Source organism: Saccopteryx bilineata, chromosome 1, assembly GCF_036850765.1.
Source record: "Saccopteryx bilineata isolate mSacBil1 chromosome 1, mSacBil1_pri_phased_curated, whole genome shotgun sequence".
Taxonomy (NCBI): domain Eukaryota; kingdom Metazoa; phylum Chordata; class Mammalia; order Chiroptera; family Emballonuridae; genus Saccopteryx; species Saccopteryx bilineata.
Genome location: NC_089490.1, coordinates 136,664,864 through 136,689,452, shown reverse-complemented (window position 1 = coordinate 136,689,452; position 24,589 = coordinate 136,664,864). Strand labels below are relative to the sequence as shown.

The 24,589-nt window shown below is 40.9% G+C and overlaps 1 protein-coding gene across 4 annotated transcripts in view; it reads left to right on the top strand.

The window, feature by feature from the left end:
- PPP3CC (protein phosphatase 3 catalytic subunit gamma) overlaps positions 1–24,589 on the top strand; it is a 78,008-nt gene that overhangs the window by 29,338 nt on the left and 24,081 nt on the right. For all 4 annotated transcript variants that reach the window (XM_066267711.1, XM_066267692.1, XM_066267702.1 and 1 more), the window contains exons 2-6: positions 823–1,020; positions 1,353–1,477; positions 9,079–9,190; positions 18,999–19,144; positions 22,666–22,805. In XM_066267711.1, the coding sequence (XP_066123808.1) occupies positions 823–1,020; positions 1,353–1,477; positions 9,079–9,190; positions 18,999–19,144; positions 22,666–22,805 (721 nt within the window). The remainder of the gene's footprint in view (positions 1–822; positions 1,021–1,352; positions 1,478–9,078; positions 9,191–18,998; positions 19,145–22,665; positions 22,806–24,589) is intronic.

Sequence of the window (24,589 nt, the reverse complement as noted above, 5' to 3'; positions counted from 1 at the left end):
TTTTTTTTTTTTTTTTGACAGAGACAGAGAGAGGGACAGATAGGGACAAACAGGAAGAGAGAGAGATGAGAAGCATCAATTTTTCATGGCAGCTCCTTATTTGTTCATTAACTTTTCTCATATATGCCTTGACTCGGGGGCTACAGCAGAGCGAGTGACCCCTTGCTCAAGCCAGGGACCTTGGGCTTTATGTCAGTGACTTTTGGGCCCAAACCAGCAACCATGGGGTCATGTCTATGATCCCACACTCAAGCCAGCGACCCTGCGCTCAAGCTGGTGAGCCTGCACACAAGTGGGAAATCTCGGGGTTTTGAACCTGGGTCCTCGCATCCCAGTCTGACGCTCTATCCACTGAGCCATGACCTGGTCAAGTTCCTAGGTCAGTTCTTTGGAATAAATAAATGACCTTTAGTGTTGTGATTTTGTTTTCTTTAACCACAGTTTTTTTTGCACCATCTCTTCCAAATACAAGATATTTGTATTATCTTGTCTCACTTTTAGCTCATTTATTGAGTCAACTTCAAGTCTTTAATGTTTATATGAAAAACATTATACTTCATATACACTTACATACACATATGTCTTTTAAATGACTAACTTTAACTGTGACCTTTAAAAAAATTAGAATGAATCATTTATAATATATATTTATTTTGGAATATACAAAAATTTTGGAATTTTTTCCCACTTAGTTCTGGTTGTATGGATGTGAAATCTTGGTGATGTATTCAGTTTAGTTTGTTACATTAAAGAAGTATGTTGTTCATGGTTATTGTCTATACATTTAAGTATTTTAAATGAATTTTTTTTCTCTTTTTCTAGCTGTCCCATTTCCTCCAACCCAACGACTTACTTTGAAGGAAGTGTTTGAGAATGGGAAACCTAAAATTGATGTCTTGAAAAACCATTTGGTGAAGGAAGGGAGAGTGGAAGAGGAAGTAGCCTTAAAGATAATCAATGATGGGACTGCCATCCTGAGACAAGAGAAGACAATGATAGAAGTAGACGCCCCAATCACAGGTATGAGAAGCATTTGCATAGGGCCCTTAGAGCAGAGCTGGTTTAAAAGATGATCACAACTGACCAACTAAAATATTGTGCAATTTTCGCAAGAATTACGAGACAGTTTTAGGATTGTTTAGTGTGTTTTTTGTTCACTGGAGGGATACAATGTAAAATGTCTGTTATTTTCAGTAGGACTATTCAGTGTCAATAGATTGACTCAAGTTATAGAGCAGTTCAGTCAAAAGCAAAAGTGATTTAAAAGTTAAACTGTGATCCCTATTAGTGCAATGCCTTTTCTTTTCTAAGACATAATTTTTTACTTCACCTGTGTCTTTTTTTTCCCCTAGTGTGTGGTGACATTCATGGACAATTCTTTGACCTGATGAAGTTGTTTGAAGTTGGAGGATCTCCTAGTAACACACGCTACCTCTTTCTGGGTGACTATGTGGACAGAGGCTATTTCAGTATAGAGGTAAAAGTTGAACTGGACGTATTGGTAGTATCATATTGTCTTTTTTTTTTTAGTTGCTTTCCATTTTGTATAAAAAAATTAAATGAGAACACTGGCAGAACTTATAAACTTTGTTATTTTTAATAATTAAAGTAATAGAGAAATGTTTTAATTGATATAAAAATTCTTTTCCTTTGTTTAGCCAGTAGAAAGTATGACAAATAGAAGGCTATATTAATCTAGCTTTGCAAATAAGTTAAATGTTTGCTAACTTTTCCTCTTTAAAGATAGTGTACAGGCTGTATATAAATGACATAAATTGCTGTTCACCTTAAATGGGGCTTGGATTAGCTGACCTTAATTTTAAGACCATAAGCTGCTGGTCTACAGTTAACTCTTAGATTAACTACCAGTGCTAAATAAGCAGGCACTTAGCTTATTGTGTGAACAATTTCTGATGCTATTACATGTAGTAAACACTGAAGGAAAAAAATGATTAATGAAGTTAACTCAGAATCTCACAATTTGCTTTTATATATTTTGAAAATTAAATGATAAGAGGAAAAGATTACAATTAAAACTATAAGTTTTTATGTATAAAAGATAAAACTATTTTAGAACCTAATGCAAGGGATTGATTGAGTACAGTGGAACCACAATACATTTGTATTTATTATTTATTTATTTATTTTTCGAAGTTAGAAGCAGGGAGGCAGTCAGACTCCTACATGAGCCCAACCAGGATCCACCCGACATGCCCACCAGGGGGCGATGCTCTGCCCATCTGGGGCGTCGCTCTGTTGCAACCATAGCCATTCTAGCGCCTGAGGTGGAAGCTATGGAGCCATCCTCAGCACTGCCTGGGCCACCTTTGCTCCAATGGAGCCTTGGCTGTGGGAGGGGAAGAAAGAGACAGAGAGGAAGGAGAGGGGGAAGGGTGGAGAAGCAGATGGGCACTTCTCCTGTGTGCCCTGGCCAGGAATCGAACCCGGGACTCCTGCACGCCAGGCTGACGCTCTTCCACTGAGCCAACTGGCCAGGGCAACACATTTGTATTTAATGTCCATTGATTCAGTTGTACATGCTTGGCAAATAAAAGAGAAGTAACTTTAAAATAGTGTGGGTAATGGAATTTATTATGTGCCCAGAATAGGCATGAGATGAGGAAACTGAATCGGCTTGCTATTCTTGTAGTCTTTAACTTTGCCTCTACCTCAGACGCTGAGAATCTTACTGTATTGAATGTGTTTCTGGTGATAAAAAGAGTTATTGTTCATGCAGTATCGCTCCTAAACACAGCTGTCTCATCTGGTGCTTAGCCAGCTCTTACAAGGTGAAAGCTTTTGGACTCCAATCCACTATGACATTTCACATGTGTACTGTAGCAGCTATTTTGTGACACTGAGAAGGTGCTGTGACTAAGGATGAAAAGCAGTCCAGCTGTGACTCACAGATCACAGAGGGAGAGAGGCATGGCTTCTTGGTGGGGGTGGTAAGCTAGTACACGAAGCCTGGACATCCCACCTGCAGACTTCTTGTTTCCTGAGATAGTTAAAAAGTCTCTATGGATTAAGCAACAGTTAATTAATTGCATATTATATCACTTGGACTGTACATGGTACAAAGTTTTCTAATTTTGTTCTACATACTGCTGCAGTTAATCTCTTTTTTAATATTTTTTTTCTCTTTTTTTATTTTTTATTTATTTATTTATTTTCTGAAGTTGGAAACGGGGAGGCAGTCAGACAGACTCCCGCATGGGCCTGACCGGGATCTACCCGGCACGCCCACCAGGGGGCGATGCTCTGCCCACCAGGGGGGCAATGTTCTGCCCCTCTGGGGCGTCAGCATTCTAGCGCCTGAGGCAGAGGCCACAGAGCCATCCCCAGCGCCGGGGCCAGCCAACTGCTCCAATGGAGCCTTGGCTGTGGGAGGGGAAGAGAGAGACAGAGAGGAAGGAGAGGGGGAGGGGTGGAGAAGCAGATGGGCGCTTCTCCTGTGTGCCCTGGCCGGGAATCGAACTCGGGACTCCTTCACGCCAGGCCAATGCTCTACCACTGAGCCAACCGGCCAGGGCCTGAATATATTTTTGATGGCATTTCTGAAAGTTTCTTAAGTCAGATCCTTATTAGTGACATAACTGGATAAAAGTGTGAGCATTTTTAAGACTTTTGATACATATAGCCAATTTGTTTCAGAGAACCTTATCTCACTTTATTTTTTCTTTCCATACTTAATAATTTTTCTTTCCTTGAGCCTATTGAAAGAATCAAGGCATGGTGATATTTTCATGTCCAGAGCAAGCATTGATCTTCCCTGGTGCAGTGTGGGCTTTGATTAGTGCACCAGAGACTCATCCAAATGTCACTGTAAAACGGAATAGTAAAGTTTCACTTTTTCTGAGCTCATTGATGTTCCTTTTTTATTTGTACCTTATTAGAAAGTAACTCTATGATAGGGGAAGCTAAATTTTAGTTTCCTTTTATTTTGCAATAAGAAAAAGGATTAAAAAAAATTAAAAAAAAGGATTAAAAAGAACATTATCAGCATAAGATATGTTGTACTGACTGCACAGGAGCCACCAAAGAGAAAATGACAAGAGATGTCCAAGTAATGGAAATGTGATCAAATGACCACCTGATCAACAATCACTGATGTACAGAAATGATTCTTGAAGTGGAGTAAAAATTGTGGTCACATAGAAATAAGTAATTGAGTGTCTGAACTGATCTGAAAGTCATGATAATCATGACTTTGTCATTGAATTGCATAAGATAATTGTACAGTTACATCCTGGTGTATAATTTAAGGAAATAAAACTTGAGATTAGAGGCCAAGAAGTATATCATCCAAATTACATTGTAGAGTGGACACTGATTATGGTTTTATATATATCATTACTTCCAAAAGGTGAGTTGGTTTTTTCAGGAGTCAAAAGTAAAGACCCAGTCTGACTGGTGGTCTAGTGGATAGAGCATTGTCTTTGGGTGCTGAGGTCCCAGGTTGCCAGCTTGAGTGCAGGCTCATCCAGCTTGAGTTCCGGCTTGCCATCTTTTGTGTGGGTTAGCAGCTTGAGCGGGGGTCATCAACATGATCTCACGGTCACTAGCTTGAGTCCAAAGGGGACTGGCTTGATCCCAAAGGTTACTGGCTTGAAGCCCAAGGTCGTTGGCTTGAACTCAAGGTCACTGGCTTGGCTGGAGCCCGCCACTCAAGGCACATAAGAGAAAGCAATCAATGTACAACTAAAGTGACCAAACTACAAGTTGTCTTTTTTTTTTTTTTCAGGGACAGAGAGAGAGTCAGACAGAGGGATAGATAGGGACAGACAGACAGGAATGGAGAGATGAGAAGCATCAGTCATCAGTTTTTCGTTGCTGTTGCGACACCTTAGTTGTTCATTGATGCTTTCTCATATGTGCCTTGACCGCGGGCCTTCAGCAGACCGAGTAACCCCTTGCTCAAGCCACTGACCTTGGGTCCAAGCTGGTGAGCTTTTGGCTCAAGCCAGATGAGCCCGCGCTCAAGCTGGCGACCTCGGAATCTCAAACCTGGGTCCTCCAGTCTGACGCTCTATCCACTGCGCCACCACCTAGTCAGGCTACAAGTTGTCTTGTCTTTTTTCTTTCCTATCTCTCTCCCCTTTCCCCTCTATCTCTCACAAAAAAATAAATAAAAATAAAGAAAGACCCAAATATCAAAAGATATATAATATAATGTTTTTGGTTGGGAAAAGTAATTATAGAAAAGAGAAAGTACTTTCTTTCTAAGTTTCTATATGGATTTAATATAATTTTTCCTTGGAATATTTTATACAAGTTTATGCCAAAAATAAGTCAATGAAAAAAAAGAAGAAAAAAGAGCCCTGGCCAATAAGCTCATTTGGTTAGAGCATCATCCTGATATTCCAAGGTTGAGGGTCTGATCCCTGGTTGGGGCACACACATAATTAATTAATTAATAAACCATCTAAGTATTATGTTTTTACATATTTAAGTTATATAATGTTTATTTTGCAATGTCTGTCTCAAATAAAATGCACATATATTTTGATTGAAAATTCAGTTTTTAAGGAATTATACTGTAGATGCACTCATAATTATGTACAAAGACATATGAATTAATATTTGTCACAGTAATTGAGTGGTTCTACTGGCATTTAATGTGCAGGCTCTTGGTGTACAAAACATCCTGCATTGTTGTTTTTTTTTTGTTTTTTTTTTTGTTTTTTTTTTCATTTTTCTGAAGCTGGAAACAGGGAGAGACAGTCAGACAGACTCCCGCATGCGCCCGACCGGGATCCACCCGGCACGCCCACCAGGGGCGATGCTCTGCCCACCAGGGGGCGATGCTCTGCCCATCCTGGGCGTCGCCATATTGCGACCAGAGCCACTCTAGCGCCTGGGGCAGAGGCCACAGAGCCATCCCCAGCGCCCGGGCCATCTTTGCTCCAATGGAGCCTTGGCTGCGGGAGGGGAAGAGAGAGACAGAGAGGAAAGCGCGGCGGAGGGGTGGAGAAGCAAATGGGCGCTTCTCCTGTGTGCCCTGGCCAGGAATCGAACCCGGGTCCTCCGCACGCTAGACATCCTGCATTGTTTGAAAATTATGCTTTTCAAGTGGTCATTATTATATATGTTGAGAAACAATGTTAAATTCTGGGAACAAGCCCTGGCTGGTTGGCTCAGTGGTAGAGCGTTGGCCTGGCATGTAGAGGTCCCGGGTTCGATTCCCGGCCAGGGCACACAGGAGAAGCGCCCATCTGCTTCTCCACCCCTCCCCCTCTCCTTCCTCTCTGTCTCTCTTTTCCCCTCCCACAGCCGAGGCTTCATTGGAGCAAAGATGGCCCAGGCGCTGGGGATGGCTCCTTGGCCTCTGCCCCAGGTGCTAGAGTGGCTCTGGTCGCAACAGAGCGACGCCCCGGAGGGGCAGAGCGTCGCCCCCTGGTGGGCAGAGCGTCGCCCCTGGTGGGCGTGCCAGGTGGATCCCGGTCGGGCGCATGTGGGAGTCTGTCTAACTGTCTCCCCGTTTTCAGCTTCAGGAAAAAAAAAAAAATTCTGGGAACATGGTGAAGAACAGGCAAAGCCATGTCATTTACTGTGTTTTTTAAGAAGAGGGACAATATCATTAGATTTGTTTAGTGTCTATGAAAATCAAGTTGGGGTAGGGGCTAAAGGGGGACAGGAGTAGCTAATTTAGGTAGAGGTCAGGGAAAGCATGTCTGTGGAGGTAATGTTGGAACAGGAACTTGCAGGCCCTGAGGGAATGAGCCATGTAAAGAAGGTGAGGGGGGAAGTAGAGGACAGATGTGTAAAAGCTCTGAGGCAGGAGCAAGACTAAGGCAGTTCACTAATAGTAACAAGGCTGTTGTGCCTAGACGGGATAATGACTAAGGGGAAGATGTGGGCCATGTATGAGAGATAGCCAGGGGTTAGATCATGTCAAGCCTTGCAAACCATAGCATGGAGTTTGGGTTTTAATCTGAATGTAATGGGAAACTATTGGGTTTTTAGGGGTTTTTTTTTTAGCAGGAGAGTGAGCTTTATGTTTTAAAACAATTTCTCTTGCCTGACCAGTGGTGGCACAGTGGATAGTACTGACCTGGGATGCTGAGGTCCCAGGTTTAAAACCCCAAGGTCTCCAACTTGAGTGCATGCTCCTCTGGCTTGAGTGCAGGGTCTCTGGCTTGAGCATGGAATCATCAACATGACCCTGTGGTCACTGGCTTAAGCCCAAGATCTCTTACTTGAACCCAAGATCTCTGGCTTGAGCCCAAGGTCACTGGCTTGAGCAGGGGGTCACAGGCTCAGCTGAAGTCCCCTGGTTAAGGCACCTGTGAGAAGCAATCAATGAACAACTAAAATACCTGCCGCAACTGTGAGTTGATGCTTCTCATCTCTCTCCCTTTCTGTCTCTTCCTGGCTTTCTCCCTCTCACTTAAAAAAAAAATTCTCTGGCTGGTTTGTTGTATGAATTGACTATAGGAGTCCAAGACCATTTAGGAATCTAAACCAGTAAGAGTGGGCAAGAGATGTTGGTGATTTAGATTAGGCATTTGAGAAGGACTTGGATTCAGAATTTTGAAGTCTTTCTTCTTAGGAGGTGGAAAATCGCAGTTGAATTAATCTCACTGCTCAGGTTGTGCATGACACATTTGTTACTAGTCTTTGTGAAGTCCCTTTCCTTTTTTTTCTTCTTATCTTTGGCTTCTATTTTCCTTACTCTCCCTAGTACACGTGTTTCTATTATATTTGGTATATGTCTCAGAATGCATATAATTAATTTTTAACATAAATTTTTTAAAATTGATTTTAGAAAGAGAGGAAGGGAGGAGAGAGAGGGAAAGACAGTTTGTTGTTCCAATTATTTATGCAGTCATTGATTGTTTTTTGTATGTGCTCTGACTGGGGATTGAACTGGCAACTGTGGTGTATTAGGACGACACTCCAACCAAGCTATGCACCCAGGGCTAACATATAGGTTTTTATGGATGGAGTATTTTAATTTTATATAAATGTGCTGTTCTGTGGTTCTCAAAATTTAACGTATATCATAAGTATCTGGAGGACTTGTTATAGAGTTTGCTGGACCCCCCCCCCCCCGAATTTCTGGTTCATTAAGTCTAGGGTAGAGCCTAAGTATCTCTATCAAATTTCCATGTTATGCTGACGCACCACACTGGAATGAATGTGACCACACTGAGAACCACTTCTGTAGCTCTGTTTCGGTTTTGTTTTTTACATATTTTGTTTTAAAAACCTGTTCAGGCTGCTGTATAATTACTTCATTGCTTTCTGCATACTGTATAGGATTCCATAGTACATATCTATAACATTCCCGTTCTCTGTTCTCAGTGGTGGACACCTAGGTTGCTTCCAGTTTCTTTCTACATTGAACATTGTTTATGACATAAATCCACTTAATGTCTCATTTTAGTTTATCTGTGGTTTATGGCACAAGATTTGTACCTAAGTTTATTCCTATCTATTTAATCTTCTTTACTGTTACTGTAAATGGAATTTTCTCTACCATTGTGCTTTATTTGTTGCCAGTGTATATTAAGGCTATTGATTTTGTATGTTAATTTTATACCCTGCCATATTATAGAATTTTTTTATTATTCGAGTTTCATCATTGATTTTTCAGGTACTCTGTCAGAGAGATAGTATTTTTTCTTTACCTGTTCTTAATCCTGTAATTGATTGCTTTTATCTAAATCCGTTGGCTAATACCTCTAAGTACAGTGTTGAATAATAGCAGAGACAGTGAAATCTGTGCCTTCTTCCCATTTTTAGTGGAAATGTCTCTAGTGTATCTCCATTAAATGAAGTATAGGTTTTAGGACTGAGGTGTATATTACATATGTATAGGTGGCTTTGTCACAGAGTTCTAGATATTTGTGTAAAACATGGGAACAGAAATTGAGAAATTTTTATGGATGTTACTCTCTATGCTCTGTTAAATACTAGGGCAATGGCATATCACTTTCAAAAGCTGAAGGTTGCATGTTTCAGCTTGGGCATAGTAATAAGATGTGCCATTACAAGTCATTTGAATTTATATAAGTTATCTTTGTGTAATATCATGGTCACAAATAAAAATTTTATGCTGTATTTATCTTGTAGTGTGTACTGTTTTTATGGAGTTTAAAGATTAATCATCCCAAAACATTGTTTCTGCTTCGGGGAAATCATGAATGCAGGCATCTTACAGAATATTTCACCTTCAAACAAGAATGTAAGTATAATCACTTTTCCAGAACTTGTCTTGTTACCTTTAGCCAGTCCCAAAGTGAATCAAACAAAGAAAGAAGAAACTAATGGATCCCAAATGCTTCCTCTCTTTTTTCCCACCTTTTAACACATTTATTTTGAGAATAACATTTGAGTTTTCCCCCTTTTTATAAAGTATTACATTTAGTATATTTGGGAAGTGTACAAAAGTCCAAAAAAGATAAAAATTGTCCACAGTCATACCAGGGAAAGGTAATCACTGCTATCCCAGTATTTGGGATGTAGTCTTTTCAATATATATACTAACCTATCATGAAATAGTTCAAATATATATGTATATATTTTTAAAATAAAATTTGCCCCATATGGACTATTAAATTTCTCTTTTCACTTTAATAGCATTTTTCCATATCATTATATATTTTAACATGAATTTAAAGTTATTTTAAAGTTTTGAAATTGTTTTCTATTTTTGCCTGATCTGTGGTGGCAAAATAGAAAAAACATGAACCTAGAATGCTGAGGTCACTGGTTCAAAACCCTTGTCTTGCCCAGTCAAGGCACAGACAAGAAGCAACTATTGCAAGTTGATGCTTCCTGTTTCTCCCCCCCATTCCTCTCTCTCTTTTTCTCTTTCTTCCTCTATTCTTTTTAAAAGGAGTTTATTATTAAAGGTAGCATTTTTTTTGAAAGTTAAAACATTACTAGCTGATTAAAAAGAAAAAAAAACCTTCACTGATTTCTTTGACCAGAATCTAGGTACTCACAGTTGTCTCCTAACTATTGGGGTGACGGTGACTATATTGGGGATGTTTGTAAGAACTTGCCCCAGGGTATTTGCACTTACTGTTTCTTATTTCCCCGGAATCCTCTCTATGACATCTCTTCAGAGATTTTTCTACTCTGGTTGCTTTTTCTGAATTAAAATATCATTTACTGTCACACCCTGCTTTCTTGTTTTTCAGAAGTATCTATCAACACCTGAAATTTTTATTTATTTTGTATATAAATTTATATGTTTTTAAAATATATTTACTTGTCTAGTGTCTTTGCCTCCTACCAGAATTTAAGCTTCATGATGACAGGAACATGCTTTGCTCACTCTTGCTTTCTGAGAACAATATCTAATAACTCATAGGAGATGCTTACTAAATATTGGTTGAGCTAATTTGTTGAATGATCATCTATGATTTGTATCTTTAGAACAAACTCTCAAAAGAGAATTACTAGGCCAGAGGGCATGAACATTTGATAACTACTTGAAATAGCCCTCCAAAATAATTATATGTCAGTTTATACAGTGGAAGGAAAATACTGAAATGAAATTATACCTTTTTTGATTTCTAAAATATTAGTATATTCTCTGCAAAAAAAAGAAAGGTAGGGTCCTATCTGGCTCTGAAATTGACTTCTTTCCCTAAATAATCCTGACCACATAAAAATACTTTGGTATTCATATAATTGAAGGCTTTTTTTCCTTTTTTTTTTTTTTGTATTTTTCTAAAGTGTGAAGGGAAGCAGAGACAGACTCCTGCATGCACCCGACCAGGATTCACCCAACAAGCCCACTAAGGGGCGATGCTCTGCCCATCTGGGGCATTGCGCCATTGCAGCCGGAGCCATTCTAGTGCCTGAGGCAGAGGCTATGGAACCATCCTCAGCGCCTGGGCCAACTTTGCTCCAATAGAGCCATGGCTGTGGGAGGGAAAGAGGGAGATAGGGAGAAGGGAGGGGGGGAAGGTTGGAGAAGCAGATGGGCCCTTCTCCTGTGTGCCCTGGCTGGGAATCAAACCCTGGACTTCCACATGTGGGCCGTGATATTTTGATTATGGATTTCACTTTGTGTCCTGTTCATATTTTAGGTTACTATCTTGCAGAACTATATTACAAATATTTAAAGCTTTATTTCCAGAAGAATATTCAACATTGAAAAAAACTTATTAAATTTGTTTTCAGAGACTCAGAGTTTATTCAACTCCCCATAAAATCCCTTAACTTGTAAGTGGGTTACAGTTTGGTAGTGCCCCATATGCTTATAGTAACTTTCATTGCCAACAACTTGCTGAATTGGAGCTGGTAATTGTCAGTACAGGTCTTCCTAGTAAAGTCTAAGAAGAAAGGTAGTTCTCATAAGAAATATTAGGTTATGAATACTTAAAAAATCTCTCTGACAGAAAAGTCATCTACAAGTGGGTAAAATACAGATCATCCCCCCCACTTAGGACTTAATGGAATAAACACTGTAAATCAGTAGATAATAATCAGGAAGTTAAAAATAAATAGAGCTACTGTGGTGAGTATTTAAATTGATGTAAAGAATTTGAAGAGCCTGACCTGTGGTGGCGCAATGGATAAAGCATCGACCTGGAAATGCTGAGGTCGCCGGTTCAAAACCCTGGGCTTGCCTGGTCAAGGCACATATGGGAGTTGATGCTTCCTGCTCCTCCCTCCCCCTTCTCTCTCTCACTCTCTATTCTCTCTAAAAAAAAAAAAAAAAAAAAAAGAATTTGAAGAGCGCCTGACCTGTGGTGGCGCAGTGGATAAAGCGTCGACCTGGAAATGCTGAAGTCGCCGGTTCAAAACCCTGGGCTTGCCTGGTCAAGGCACATATGGGAGTTGATACTTCCAGCTCCTCCCTGCTTCTCTCTCTGTGTCTCTCCCTCTCCTCTCTAAAATGAATAAATTAAAAAAAAAAAAAAAAGAATTTGAATAGCTATTTTGGAATCTGTGAACATTTTGACCCAGCAACTTGACTTTTAGGAATTTATCATACAGGTTATATTGTTTTTTTAATGCTGCATAACAAATTACTACAAATAGAGCTGCTCAAAACAACACATTTATTACCTCACGGTTACTGTGTAGGTCAGGAGTCCTGGCACAGGGTCTCACCAAGCCAAAAGCAAGGTGTCGCCAGGGCTTCAGTTTTTATCTGGAGCTTGGGGTCTTTTTCCAAGCTCACTAGTCACAATTCTTGTGACTGTAGGATTAAGGTCCCCATTTTCCCACTGGGCACTGCCCTCCGCTTCTAGAGACTGCTTACAGTTCCTTGCCATGTGGCTCCACAGATAGGTCACAACATGGGTGTCTGCTTTCTTCCAGGTAGCCAGAAGGCATCTCTCTGCCTTCCTACTCTCTAATTAGCCAGCTGGAGAAAACCCTCTGCTTTTCAAAGGCTGACCTGATTAGGCTAGGTGTGCCCAGGAGAATCTCTCTTGATAGAATGAAATGTAGTCACGGGAGTCTCAACATACTCATGGGGTCCGCCACTCAAAGGGGCACAGGTTATACAAATGAGTAGGCCATCACAGATCACCTTAGAATTATATCTACCACACTGCCTACTCATAAAAAGACAATAAAATATGGATTTGTATGGATATTCATTGTAGTGTTAACTGTAATAGCAAAAAAAAAAGATACAATGAATGTCAATTAAAAAATAAATGTCAGTAAGGGACTGTTTAAATAAGTAATACATCTTAAAAATGGAATACTAGGCAGCTACTGAAAGATCAGGTGGATCTGAATGTACTGACATGGAGAGATGTCCAGGTATATTGTTAGGTGACAAACCATTTGTAGAACAAGTATAGCAGGGGTCCCCAAACTACGGCCTGCGGGCCACATGCGGCCCCCTGAGGCCATGTATCCGGCCCCGCCGCACTTCCAGAAGGAGCACTTCTTTCATTGGTGGTCAGTGAGAGGAGCATAGTTCCCATTGAAATACTGGTCAGTTTGTTGATTTAAATTTACTTGTTCTTTATTTTAAATATTGTATTTGTTCCCGTTTTGTTTTTTTACTTTAAAATAAGATATGTGCAGTGTGCATAGGGATTTGTTCATAGTTTTTTTTATAGTCCGGCCCTCCAACGGTCTGAGGGACAGTGAACTGGCCCCCTATGTAAAAAGTTTGGGGACCCCTGAAGTATAGTGTGATCTCCCTTATAAATTAAATATATAATGTGCAGAAGGAATTGGTAATAGTGATTACCTGTTGGGAGCTGGGTCGTGAGGACTTGCACTGCTTAAATTATCATTCATCACCAACATGCACTAATAATTGTGCACTAATAATAAATTCTTTTTAATTGGCAACTTTAAAATTACCCAATTGGAGCACAAGCATTTAAAAGGCTTTTTAAAACACCCTGGGTAATTCTGCTGCATGCTGCTGATTAGAAAGGCCAGGTCTCGAGGCTTGGAAGGTATCTACTATTTATCATTTGAGAACTACTTCACCAAATGGTTTAAGAATTGGAAATATTTTGCATTGTTTTTCAAAGTCAAATAATAGGATATGGCCCTGGCCGGTTGGCTCAGTGGTAGAGTGTCGCTTGGTGTGTGGATGTTCTAGGTTCGATTCCCAGTCAGGGCACACAGGAGAGGCGCCCATCTGCTTCTCCACCCCGCCCCCTCACTTCTCTCTCTCCCCCTCTCCCCTTCTCCTCCTTTCCTCCTCCTCCACTCCTCCTGCAGTTCTGGCTCAGTTAGAGTGAGTTGGCCCCGGAAACTGAGAATAGCTCCATGGCATCTGCCTCAGGCACTAAAACATGGCTCCAGGCCCAGATGGGCAGAGCATCGCCCTTGAGTGGGCTTGCTGGGTAGATCCCGGTCTGGGCACATGCAGGAGTCTGTCTCTGCCTCCCCTCCTCTCACTAAAATAAAATAAAATAAAATAAAATAAAATAAAAAGTAAAGTAAAATAAATAAAATTTAGGGTATTCCTCATTACACCTCTATTCCTTTACTTGGGACAGTTAACGCACATCATGCAGTTAACAAAGGCCCTGGATTGCTCAGTCTTTAGCAATAGAGAAGTAATGAAGAAAGCTGTCAGTCGATCTGTCTGTTCTGATTTAAAGTTCAGTTTTTTGTTGTTTTATTGTTACAGAGATAGAGGGACAGATAGGGACAGACAGATAGGAAGGGAGAGAGATGAGAAGCATCAGTTCTTCATTGTGGCACCTTAGTTATTCAATGATTGCTTTTTCATATGTGCCCCGATGGGGGGCAGGGGAGTACAGCAGACCTAGTGACCCCTTGCTCAAGCCAGCAACCTTGGGCTCAAGCTGGTGAGCTGTGCTCAAATCAGATGAGTCCGCGCTCAAGCTGGCGACCTTGGAGTTTTGAACCTGGGTCCTCTCGTCCCCATCTGATGCTCTATCCACTGCGCCACCACCTCGTCAGGCAAGGTTCAGGTTGTTAAGGCAATATTTTATATAATTTCTCCCTCTATTTTCTCAGAGTTGTTTTTTGTTGTTGTTGTTTTTTACTGGTGTAATTGGTTTAGACTATTTTTAGAAGATGGAACAATAAGTTCAGGAAACTTTTTTTTTTTTTGTATTTTTCCGAAGTTAGAAGTGGGGAGGCAGTCAGACAGACTCCCACATGTACCCTACTGGGATCCACCCAGCAAGCCCACCAAGGGGCGATGCTCTGCCTATCTGGGGCGTTGCTCCACTGTGGCAGGAACCATTCTAGTGCCTGAGGCAGAGGCCATGGAGCCATCCTCAGCGCCCGGGCCCACTTTGCTCCAGTGGAGCCTCGGCTGCAGGAGGGGAAGAGAGAGAGAGAGAGGAAGGAGAGGGGGAGGGGTGGAGAAGCAGATGGGTGCTTCTCCTGTGTGCCCTGGCTGGGAATTAAACCCAGGACTTCCACCGCTGAGCCAACCGGCTAGGGCCGGGAAACATTTTAAGTGTCTCATTTTGCCACAATTTCTTATCTCAGGTTTTTATTTAATTCTCATGCTTTAATTTAGTTAAATGAGGTTTATTTATTTATTTCCCCCCCTCTTATTGAACCAAAATACCCCATCTTTTTCATTCTAATATTGCATCTGAAATGTAAATAAATTTTGGAACAGGCACTCAAATTCAAATACAATTTCAAATTTTATTTTTATCTAAGGAAAGAGCATGTGTGGTGCTGTGTATGGGTGTTTTTACTGATAAGTTGATCTCTCTTAAAGAGCCACCATAGCTTTTAGAAACAGCACCTTATAATTATCAAGAAGTGATGCTTAATTCCAGATTCTGCAGCTGCAATCTTAATAATTCTAAAGGGGGTAGGTAGAGGCTTTTCTTTTCTATATCAATTCTTAAATTGCTCTGTTTTGCAGAGGGATTTTTTTTTTTGTATTGCTTTCAAATCCAGAGATAATTTAAGTAGGAAAGAAACATATGCCTGACCTGTGGATAAAGTGTCGACCTGGAACACTGAGGTTGCCAGTTCAAAACCCCAGGCTTGCCTGGTCAAGGCACATATGGAAGTTGATGCTTCTTGCTTTTCTCCCCTTCTCTCTCTCTCTCTCTCTCCACTGTCAAATGAACAATAAAATCTTAAAAAGAAAGAAAGAAACCTATAACAGTTAATTTTTGACACATGATATGGCAAAAGTAGGTTTATAGTTGTGAGTACATGAAAACAGTTTATTCTTGTATTATAATTTATTATTGTATTTTTTTTGTGTGTGTGACAGAGACAGAGTGAGAGACAGAGAGAGGTAGATAGGGACAGACAGGATGGGAGAGAGATGAGAAGCATCAATTCTTCCTTGTGGTTCCTTAGTGTCCTTAGTTGTTCATTGATTGCTTTTTCATGTGCCTTGACCAGGGGCTGCAGCAGAGCAAATGACTCTTTGTTTATGACCCCATGCTTAAGCCAGCAACCCCACACTCATACCAGATGAGCCCATGCTCAAGCTGGTAACCTCGAGTTTTCGAACCTGGATCCTCTGCGTCCCAGTCCGATGCTGTATTCACTGTGCCACCACCTGGTCAGGCTGTATTTTCAATACAAATAATTGTAAACCTACTTTTGCCACTCTTTGTATTTATTATTACTAAAGCATTTTTTTATTTTATATACTTGGAAAGCAAGAAACCTAGTGCTTTTCTGATTGCCTCTTGGCCTTGGGTCCAAATTGCTAACATAAATTAATTTCTTATTTCCATGAGCCATTCTTTGATGTGTAGTTAACCAGCTTACTGAAAGGTTCCTGAAACTCTTGTAATTTTGCTAATGAAACAGTATTGTTGTTAGGTTGATTGAAGGGAAATATTGTCATTGTTTATTATAGCATTACTTACAGTAAGTAGCAAGAGATTGGTGCGTTAGGTTGTGGTATATTTGTAAAGTAAAATATTGTGTAGACATTTAAAATAGTAATTACAAAGCTTTTCAGACAAAGATGTGGCATGATCTCCAAAAGATGTTAAGTACAAAATAAAGTGCAAAGCAGTGTGCTATGAAAGTTTCTAAAGGAACCCACAGACTCCCTAATGCCCTCAAACTCTGATCCCTCCATGTCAGCAATAAAGAGAATCTTCCCAGTCAGGGATGGAAGGCCTTATAGCCTCAACCGTGGCCCACTGGTTTACACATTCCTGTCAGGCGTCTCTCTCCAGCCGTTCCTGCCAGCCATCCACTACACTTTGGCCCAAGTTTGGACCCATTACCCCTCACTTTATTCCCCAAAGCCTTGTCAAAACCAGGCTTTGGTTACTTCAACATGTCTTTCCTAAAAGTTTGGACATTACAAGAAGAAACTAAACAATTACCAACTAGGTAATCTGAGTCACTTGCTGTAGCTGTGTTCTCTAGGCCCTGCAGGCTCTGTCTCATCCTCACTGAATCTTGGGAGATGGTAAAGAGCTCATAGTTCTGTAGGACTGCCTGCCTGTCCTCTGGCCTTTTCTACCAGTGTGCACCTCCAGTCACATCTTGACTCATTGAAACCCATGGCCGAGGAAGAAAACATTCTCTTTAAAGCCATTTTTTAGTTTCCCACCTATTATTTCTTTTTTTTTTAATATTTTTTAAAATTTATTTATTTATTAATTTTTAGAGAGGAGAGACAGAGGGAGAGAGAGAGACAGACGAGACAGAGAGGTAGAGAGAGGAGGGAGAGACAGAGAGAAGGGGGGAGGAGCTGGAAGCATCAACTCCCATATGCGCCTTGACCAGGCAAGCCCAGGGTTTCGAACCGGCGACCTCAGCATTTCCAGGTCGATGCTTTATCCACTGCGCCACCATAGGTCAGGCCTCCCGCCTATTATTTCATGAGCTGTTGTTTCTGTATAACTGTGAAGACTCCCCTCTGCCCAGTGGAGTATTTCCTTGCTATGTAGCCCCAACATGACAACCACATGAAAATATAATTCATTAAGAGGAACATTTTTACATAAAATAGAACCAGGGCATAAATTGCTTAAGGACTTGAAAAGTCATGAACAAAAAGATTATTGACATTTTACTGATGATGTTGAAAGCTCCAGTTTCCATTTATATATCTTTAGCACTCCCAAGGGTCTTTAATTTTATTTATTTTCTTTAAGTGCAAGGAGGGGAGACAGAGAGACAGACTCCAACATGCACCCTGCCTGGGATCCATCCATCAACCCCCTGTCTGGGGCTGATGCTCTGCCCATCTGGGGCCATGCTTGTAACCAAGCTATTTTTAGTGCCTGAGGCAGAGTCTCCACAGAGCCATCCTCAGCGCCTGGGGCCAACTTGCTTGAACCAATCAAGCCATGGCTATGGGAGAGGAAGAGAGAGAGAGAAAGAAATAGGGGGAGTGGTTAGGGGAGGGTGGAGAAGCAGATGGTCGTTTCTCCTGTGTGCCCTGACTGGGAATAGAAGCTGGGACATCCACTTGCCAGGCAACGCTCTACCATGGAGCCAACCAGCCAGGGCCCCAGGGCTCTTTTTTAGATCCAACTAAATATTCAAATTCATAAGACCACCATCGGCCATACTTGACCTCCATCTACTTAAAAGACTGTCCAGGAAGGGCAGCAACCAGGCATCCCTTTTCAGTGATGTTGTCCTCACAGGAGTGCATACAAGCAGTCCAAGACTTACTGCCTCTCTCCTCCCTTTCCCCCATTACCTCCAAGTCACAGTTTAGATGCAAGGAAACAGTATCCACATTGGGCACATTAGGGAGCCACCTGGCTTAGAAGCCCCATGCATTACAAGCAACAATCTCTCTCTTTTTTTTTTTTTTTGTATTTTTCTGAAGCTGGAAACGGGGAGAGACAGTCAGACTCCCACATGCGCCTGACCGGGATCCACCCGGCATGCCCACCAGGGGTGATGCTCCGCCCACCAGGGGGCGATGCTCTGCCGCTCCGGGGCATCGCTCTGCCATGACCAGAGCCACTCTAGTGCCTGGGGCAGAGGCCAAGGAGCCATCCCCAGCGCCCGGGCCATCTTTGCTCCAGTGGAGCCTTGGAGCCTTGGCTGTGGGAGGGGAAGAGAGAGACAGAGAGGAAGGAGGGGGTGGGGGTGGAGAAGCAAATGGGTGCCTCTCCTATGTGCCCTGGTCGGGAATCAAACCCGGGTCCCCCGCATGCCAGGCCGACGCTGTACCGCTGAGCCAACCGGCCAGGGCCAACAATATCTCTTGTAAAACTTTCTTGGAATAGCTTCCAGGGTTCCACAAGGGACATACATACCTTATGAGTCACTGCACTCAAGAGGAAAGCTATAGCTTCCTGCCAGGTAATTGGGTAACTTTTACCATAAGTAATGTTGCCTAATAACACAGCTGACATTCACCTTATCAGGTTTCCAGGGCAACAGAACTAGAAAGCTAATCCAAGGTCACCCATGTCTTTAAGAGAAGGAGAAATATTTTGTTTATTCTTGATCCACATTTCAAAAATATCTTTACAAAGATGATTATGTTTTCAAATTTACTTGAAATACATGATTTTGAAATAGCTTCATAATCTTCTGGCCTGTATCCTTTTTCATACATGATACATTTTAGTTTTTCTTCCTTTGACTTTTTTCTTTTTTGACAGGTCGAATCAAATATTCTGAACAGGTGTATGATGCATGTATGGATACATTTGACTGTCTTCCTCTCGCTGCCCTGTTAAATCAGCAGTTTCTGTGTGTCCATGGAGGGATGTCACCTGAAATCACTTCTTTAGATGACATTAGGAAAGTAAGTAAGCCTTCATTATTTTCATGGTGTATAGATATTTTTAATCTTGCTTTTTTGTTGTAGCCAACCGATAGTCTTTATTTCTGAAAAAATTTAAACACAGATAATCAGAAGCAAGACAGTGGAACTCACCTGTGATTTCATTATTGGGAGATAACTTCTGTTAACAATTTGCTATATATCTTCCAGAAATTTTCTTTAATTTTTAATGAAATCTGTGCTTTTACCAACTAGAAACATAATATTTCTGAGTATATCCCTGAAAATTTAAATTTTGTAGTAGCACATAAGGAAGGAAACCGGGGCTGTAATCCCTGTCATGCTGTTAATTTGTTAGCTTGATCAAACCATTTAACCTCATAGTCGTTGTTTCTTCTCCGAAACGAGAAAGTCAGACTAGATGGTCTGAACACCCTTCCAGCTCTGAAGTTCATTCACTTTGATGTTTTAGATGATAGAGTTTAATTTTATTTATTTATTTTGTGACCGAGTCAGAGAGAGGCACAGACAGGAAGGGAGAGAGATGAGAAACATCAGTTTTTTGTTGTAGCACCTTAGTTGTTCGTTGATTGCTTTCTCATGTGTGCCTTGACGGGGGGCTACAGCAGACTGAGTGACCCTTTGCTCAAGCCAGCGACCTTGGGTTCAAGCTGGTGAGCTTTTGCTCAAACCAGATGAGTCTGCACTCAAGCTGGCAACCTTAGGGTCTCGAACCTGGGTCCTCTGCATCCCAGTCCAATGTTCTATCCACTGTGCCACCGCCCGGTCAGGCTAGATGATAGAGGTTAACTGATACACTTCCTGACTTGTGATTGTTATTTTCAGGATTCTATATCTTCATAATTGAGAAAAGATGACCAGTCTGTTTTCACTTTCATTGTCCTACAGTCCATCATCACTCCTCTACCTTTGTGTATCTCATCTCTCTCATAGAGGTACTAAAATTAAAGATTGCCCTGGCCGGTTGGCTCAGCGGTAGAGCATCGGCCTAGCGTGCGGAGGACCCGGGTTCGATTCCCGGCCAGGGCACACAGGAGAAGCGCCCATTTGCTTCTCTACCCCTCCCCTCCTTCCTCTCTGTCTCTCTCTTCCCCTCCCGCAGCCAAGGCTCCATTGGAGCAGAGATGGCCCGGGCGCTGGGGATGGCTCTGTGGCCTCTGCCTCAGGCGCTAGAGTGGCTCTGGTAGCAACATGGCAATGCCCAGGATGGGCAGAGCATCGCCTCCTGGTGGGCAGAGCCTCGCCCCCTGGTGGGCGTGCCGGGTGGATCCCGGTTGGGCGCATGCGGGAGTCTGACTGTCTCTCCCTGTTTCCAGCTTCAGAAAAATGAAAAAATAAATAAATAAAATTAAAGATTTTTCTGTTTGTAAGACTGGTTACCCACTTCAGGGTCAGAGGCATATCTCTATGTGCATTGCCTTTGTTGCTACTTTATTGTCTTTTAAATAACTGGCATTTCTCTCTACATAGTGAGTCTTGAATTTTACAATTCTGAATTGTATGACTCAATTTCACTTAGTAGAAGTCCTTCTTGGGTATTCTAGTTGCTTGTTTTTTTGTTTGTTTGTGTGGGGTTTTTTTTTTCTTTATGGTTTTAACCACAGCAGCAACTAAAGGCTTAAGTTAATGACTTACCATACTTTCTCACATATAAGACACACCCTTTTTCAAAAAATTTGGGGTAAAAAAACTGGGTGCGTCTTATACAGTGGTTGTAGATTTTTTACTTGCATTTCCTACTTTTTCACAGGAATGAATTTTTTTTTTTTTAAAGAATAGACGCTTTTTTATTCATTTTTTTTAGAGAGGCGAGAGAGAGAGAGAGAGAGAGAGAGAGAAGGGAGGAGGAGCTGGAAGCATCAACTCCCATATGTGCCTTGACCAGGCAAGCCCAGGGTTTTGAACCGGCGACCTCAGCATTTCCAGGTCGACGCTTTATCCACTGCACCATCACAGGTCAGGCAGGAATGAATTTTATGATGAATAAAACTTGAGTTTAGTAACTTTATGTAATACCTTTTTTCCTTCAAATTTTGTGTCCCCAAATTAAAGTGCATCTTATACACAGGAGTGTCTTATACATGGGGAAATACAGGTATATTGAAATGTCTCCACTGCATAGAAGGATGAAAGCCCTCTATAAAATAAAACTAGCATACTTTAAAAGAAAGCGGTCTCCATTAGAATGAGGTAAACAATGAACAGAACCATTGTAAAACCCTTCCTGACCTCATGGTAACATTGGCTCACCTAGGTAGTTAAAATGGACTTCTTGCAGTCTTTCTAAGTAAGAGTATATCTCTATAGTGGTTGATTTCCCATTTGAATTAAATGAGTATATACTACCTATAAGATTAGAATGTATGGCCCTGGCCAGTTGTCTCAGTGGTAGCACATCAACATGGTATGTGGAAATCCCAGGTTCGATTTCTGGTCAGGGCACACAAAAGAGGCAACCATCTGTTTCTTCCCTCTCCCCCTCCTCTCTCTCTCTCTCTCTCTCTCTCTCTCTCTCTCCCTTCTCTCTCTTTTCCTCTCTCTGCTTCTCCTTCTCTCTCCCTATTCCTTTCCCACAGCCATGGCTCTATTGGTTCAAGCGCATTGGTCCTAGGTGCTGGGGATGGCTCCATGGAGCCTCTGCTTCAGGTGCTAAAAATAGCTCAGTTGCTAGCATTGGCTCTAGATGGGCAAAGCATCAGCCCTAGATGGGGGTCGCCAGATGGATCCTGGTCATGGCACATGCTGCAGTCTATGTATCTCCCCCTCCTCTCACTTAAAAAAAAATGTAAGGGGGTCCTTCTCCACAAAATGGTTAGATTATAGGGCTATTTATAAAAAAATACAAAGGGTGCAGCAAAAGTAGGTTTACACCTGTTAGTATGTGAAACAGTTTATTCTTGTATTATTATTTATTAATTATTGTATTATTTTCCATACAAACAACTGGAAACCTACTTTTGCCCCACTCTGTATTATAAAAAATGATAAAAATTATGTATCGAAATTTGTTAAATGTTTATTTTCTTGCAGGAAATATTTTTAGGGGCTTATTTCCTTATTTTTGTGGGTAGAAGGTTTTTTGTTTTTGTTTTTGGTGTTTTTGGATCCATACCTGTTTACTTTCTTTTTTTTTTTTTACAGAGACAGAGTCAGAGAGGGATAGACAGGGACAGACAGATAGGAACGAAGAGAGATGAGAAGCATCAATCATTAGTTTTTCGTTGTAACACCTTAGTTGTTCATTTATTGCTTTCTTATATGTGCCTTGACCGCGGGCCTTCAGCAGACCGAGTAACCCCTTGCTCAAGCCAGTGACCTTGGTCCAAGCTGGTGAGCTTTGCTCAAACCAGATGAGCCTGTGCTCAAGCTGGCAACCTCGGGGTCTCAAACCTGGGTCCTCCGCATCCCAGTCCAACGCTTTATCCACTGCACCACTGCCTGGTCAGGCGGACTCATACCTGTTTTCAAAAGCTCTTTTGCTTTCATGATTTTTCTTCTCTTGGCCTTTGCTTGTTCTCCAGTTAGACAGGTTTAAGGAGCCGCCGGCCTTTGGGCCCGTGTGTGACATGCTGTGGGCTGACCCCTCAGAGGACTATGGCAGTGAGAAGACCCTGGAGCACTACACTCACAACACCGTCCGTGGGTGCTCTTACTTCTACAGGTGAGCTGGGGGAGGAAACGGCAATGTGCTTAATTAAATTGTGCTCAAGTACTTTTATCATGAATTCATGGAGTATAGGGCTTCTGTTTAAGTTTTTGATTAATAGAAGGGAGAAAAAACTCTTGTTTTTTTTTGTTTTTAGTATTTATTAGGTATTATGCCCTAATAAGTTGTAATATACCGAACATCATATGTAGATTCTTTTAAAAATAAAGATTTCCCAGACATTTCGATTCAATAGGTCTGACACAGGAGAATCCTATTTTTTTTTTTTAAACGCCCTCCAGCCTTTGGAACCACTGATGTTGACAGAGATATAAAAAGAACAGGATACTGTGAACTCAGGACATTTCCTGGAAGTTGGCTGTTGTGTTAAATCAAAGATATACTCTTTCATTGTGTTTGGCTTCATTGTGCTTCCAGAGAAAGGGATATAGGGAAGTTTGAAGTCTAAATTTTTAATCCCAATGTTTTATAATGACAAATAATGCATGTATTTAGCTCCCTAAAAATGTTAATTGCCTATGTAATGCATTTATTAAATGAAATCCACATATAAAAACTAAGAAGCCTAAATTTTACCATAGTTTTAACATTTTTTAAGCAGCCTTTTTTCATTGTTTGTCCAACTGTAGCAGTGACTAATATGATGAAATCACTTAAATTTTATTTTTCTTTACATTGCTTAAAATACTTATTGTTAACACAGTAAAAATCTGTCCAGTTTTTATGGGGGTCACCTTGGCAGTATCTCTCAATTATACGTGCCTGTGGCCTATAATCCAGAAATTCTATGTCTAACTCATAATCCTCTGGTTATAGAGTTGATCTTCATTATTCACACATTCTAATTTGCAAATTTTCCTATTTGCTGAGATTTATGTGTAACTCCAAATCAGTACTTATAACACTGTCACAGTCATTCACACAGGTTAGCAAAATTATACTGGTTTCAGGTGCACAGTTCCATAACACATCATCTGTACACTGTATTTGTGTGTTCACCACCCCAAGTCAAGTCTCATCTCTCTCCTTTCCTGTCTATCCCTATCTGTTCCTTTCTCTGACCCTCTCTGTCTGTCACAAAAAAAAAATTGTATTCTCTAGTTTTTCTTACCACATATTTGTTATTCAGAAAGAAAATAATATTAAAGGAGTTAGCAGTAGATGCCAATACCATACCTTTCATTAGAATAAGCTTGGGTATAATATAGGTACAGTATTTGCATTTACACTTAAAATATTACAGCATAGTATTATTTTGGTATAGATATTACCTGTGAAGCTATAAGTAGGTTCTTTAATTTTTATAACAATTTGACAGTTTGAAAATTGCATGTTCAGTTTTTAACACCTCTGAGCATATACACACATACAACTATGCTATTTTTTAAAAAAGATTTTGATTGATTTTAGAGAGAGGATGGGGATGAAAGAAGAGCAGGAAGCATCAACTCATAGTAGTTGCTTCTTTATGTGCCTTGAGTTTTGAACTTATGGGCAAGCCTGGGGTTTTGAACTGATGACATCAGCATTCCAGGTTGACACTTAATCCACTGCACCACCACAGTGCTGCTTTTTAAATATCAAGATAACAAGAAAAGTTTTGGCGTGTTATTATTGTTAAGGGTTAAGACAAAAATATTAAAGGGGGAGAGTTCTGTTTCTGTTCTATGTTGTCTGTTAGCTGCATATTTGATCTAGAATGAGGTATATTAGTGAAATGTAAAAACAGTGATGATTGCTAATCTGTTAATAAAAGTTCAGTGGTATGTAAAACTTAC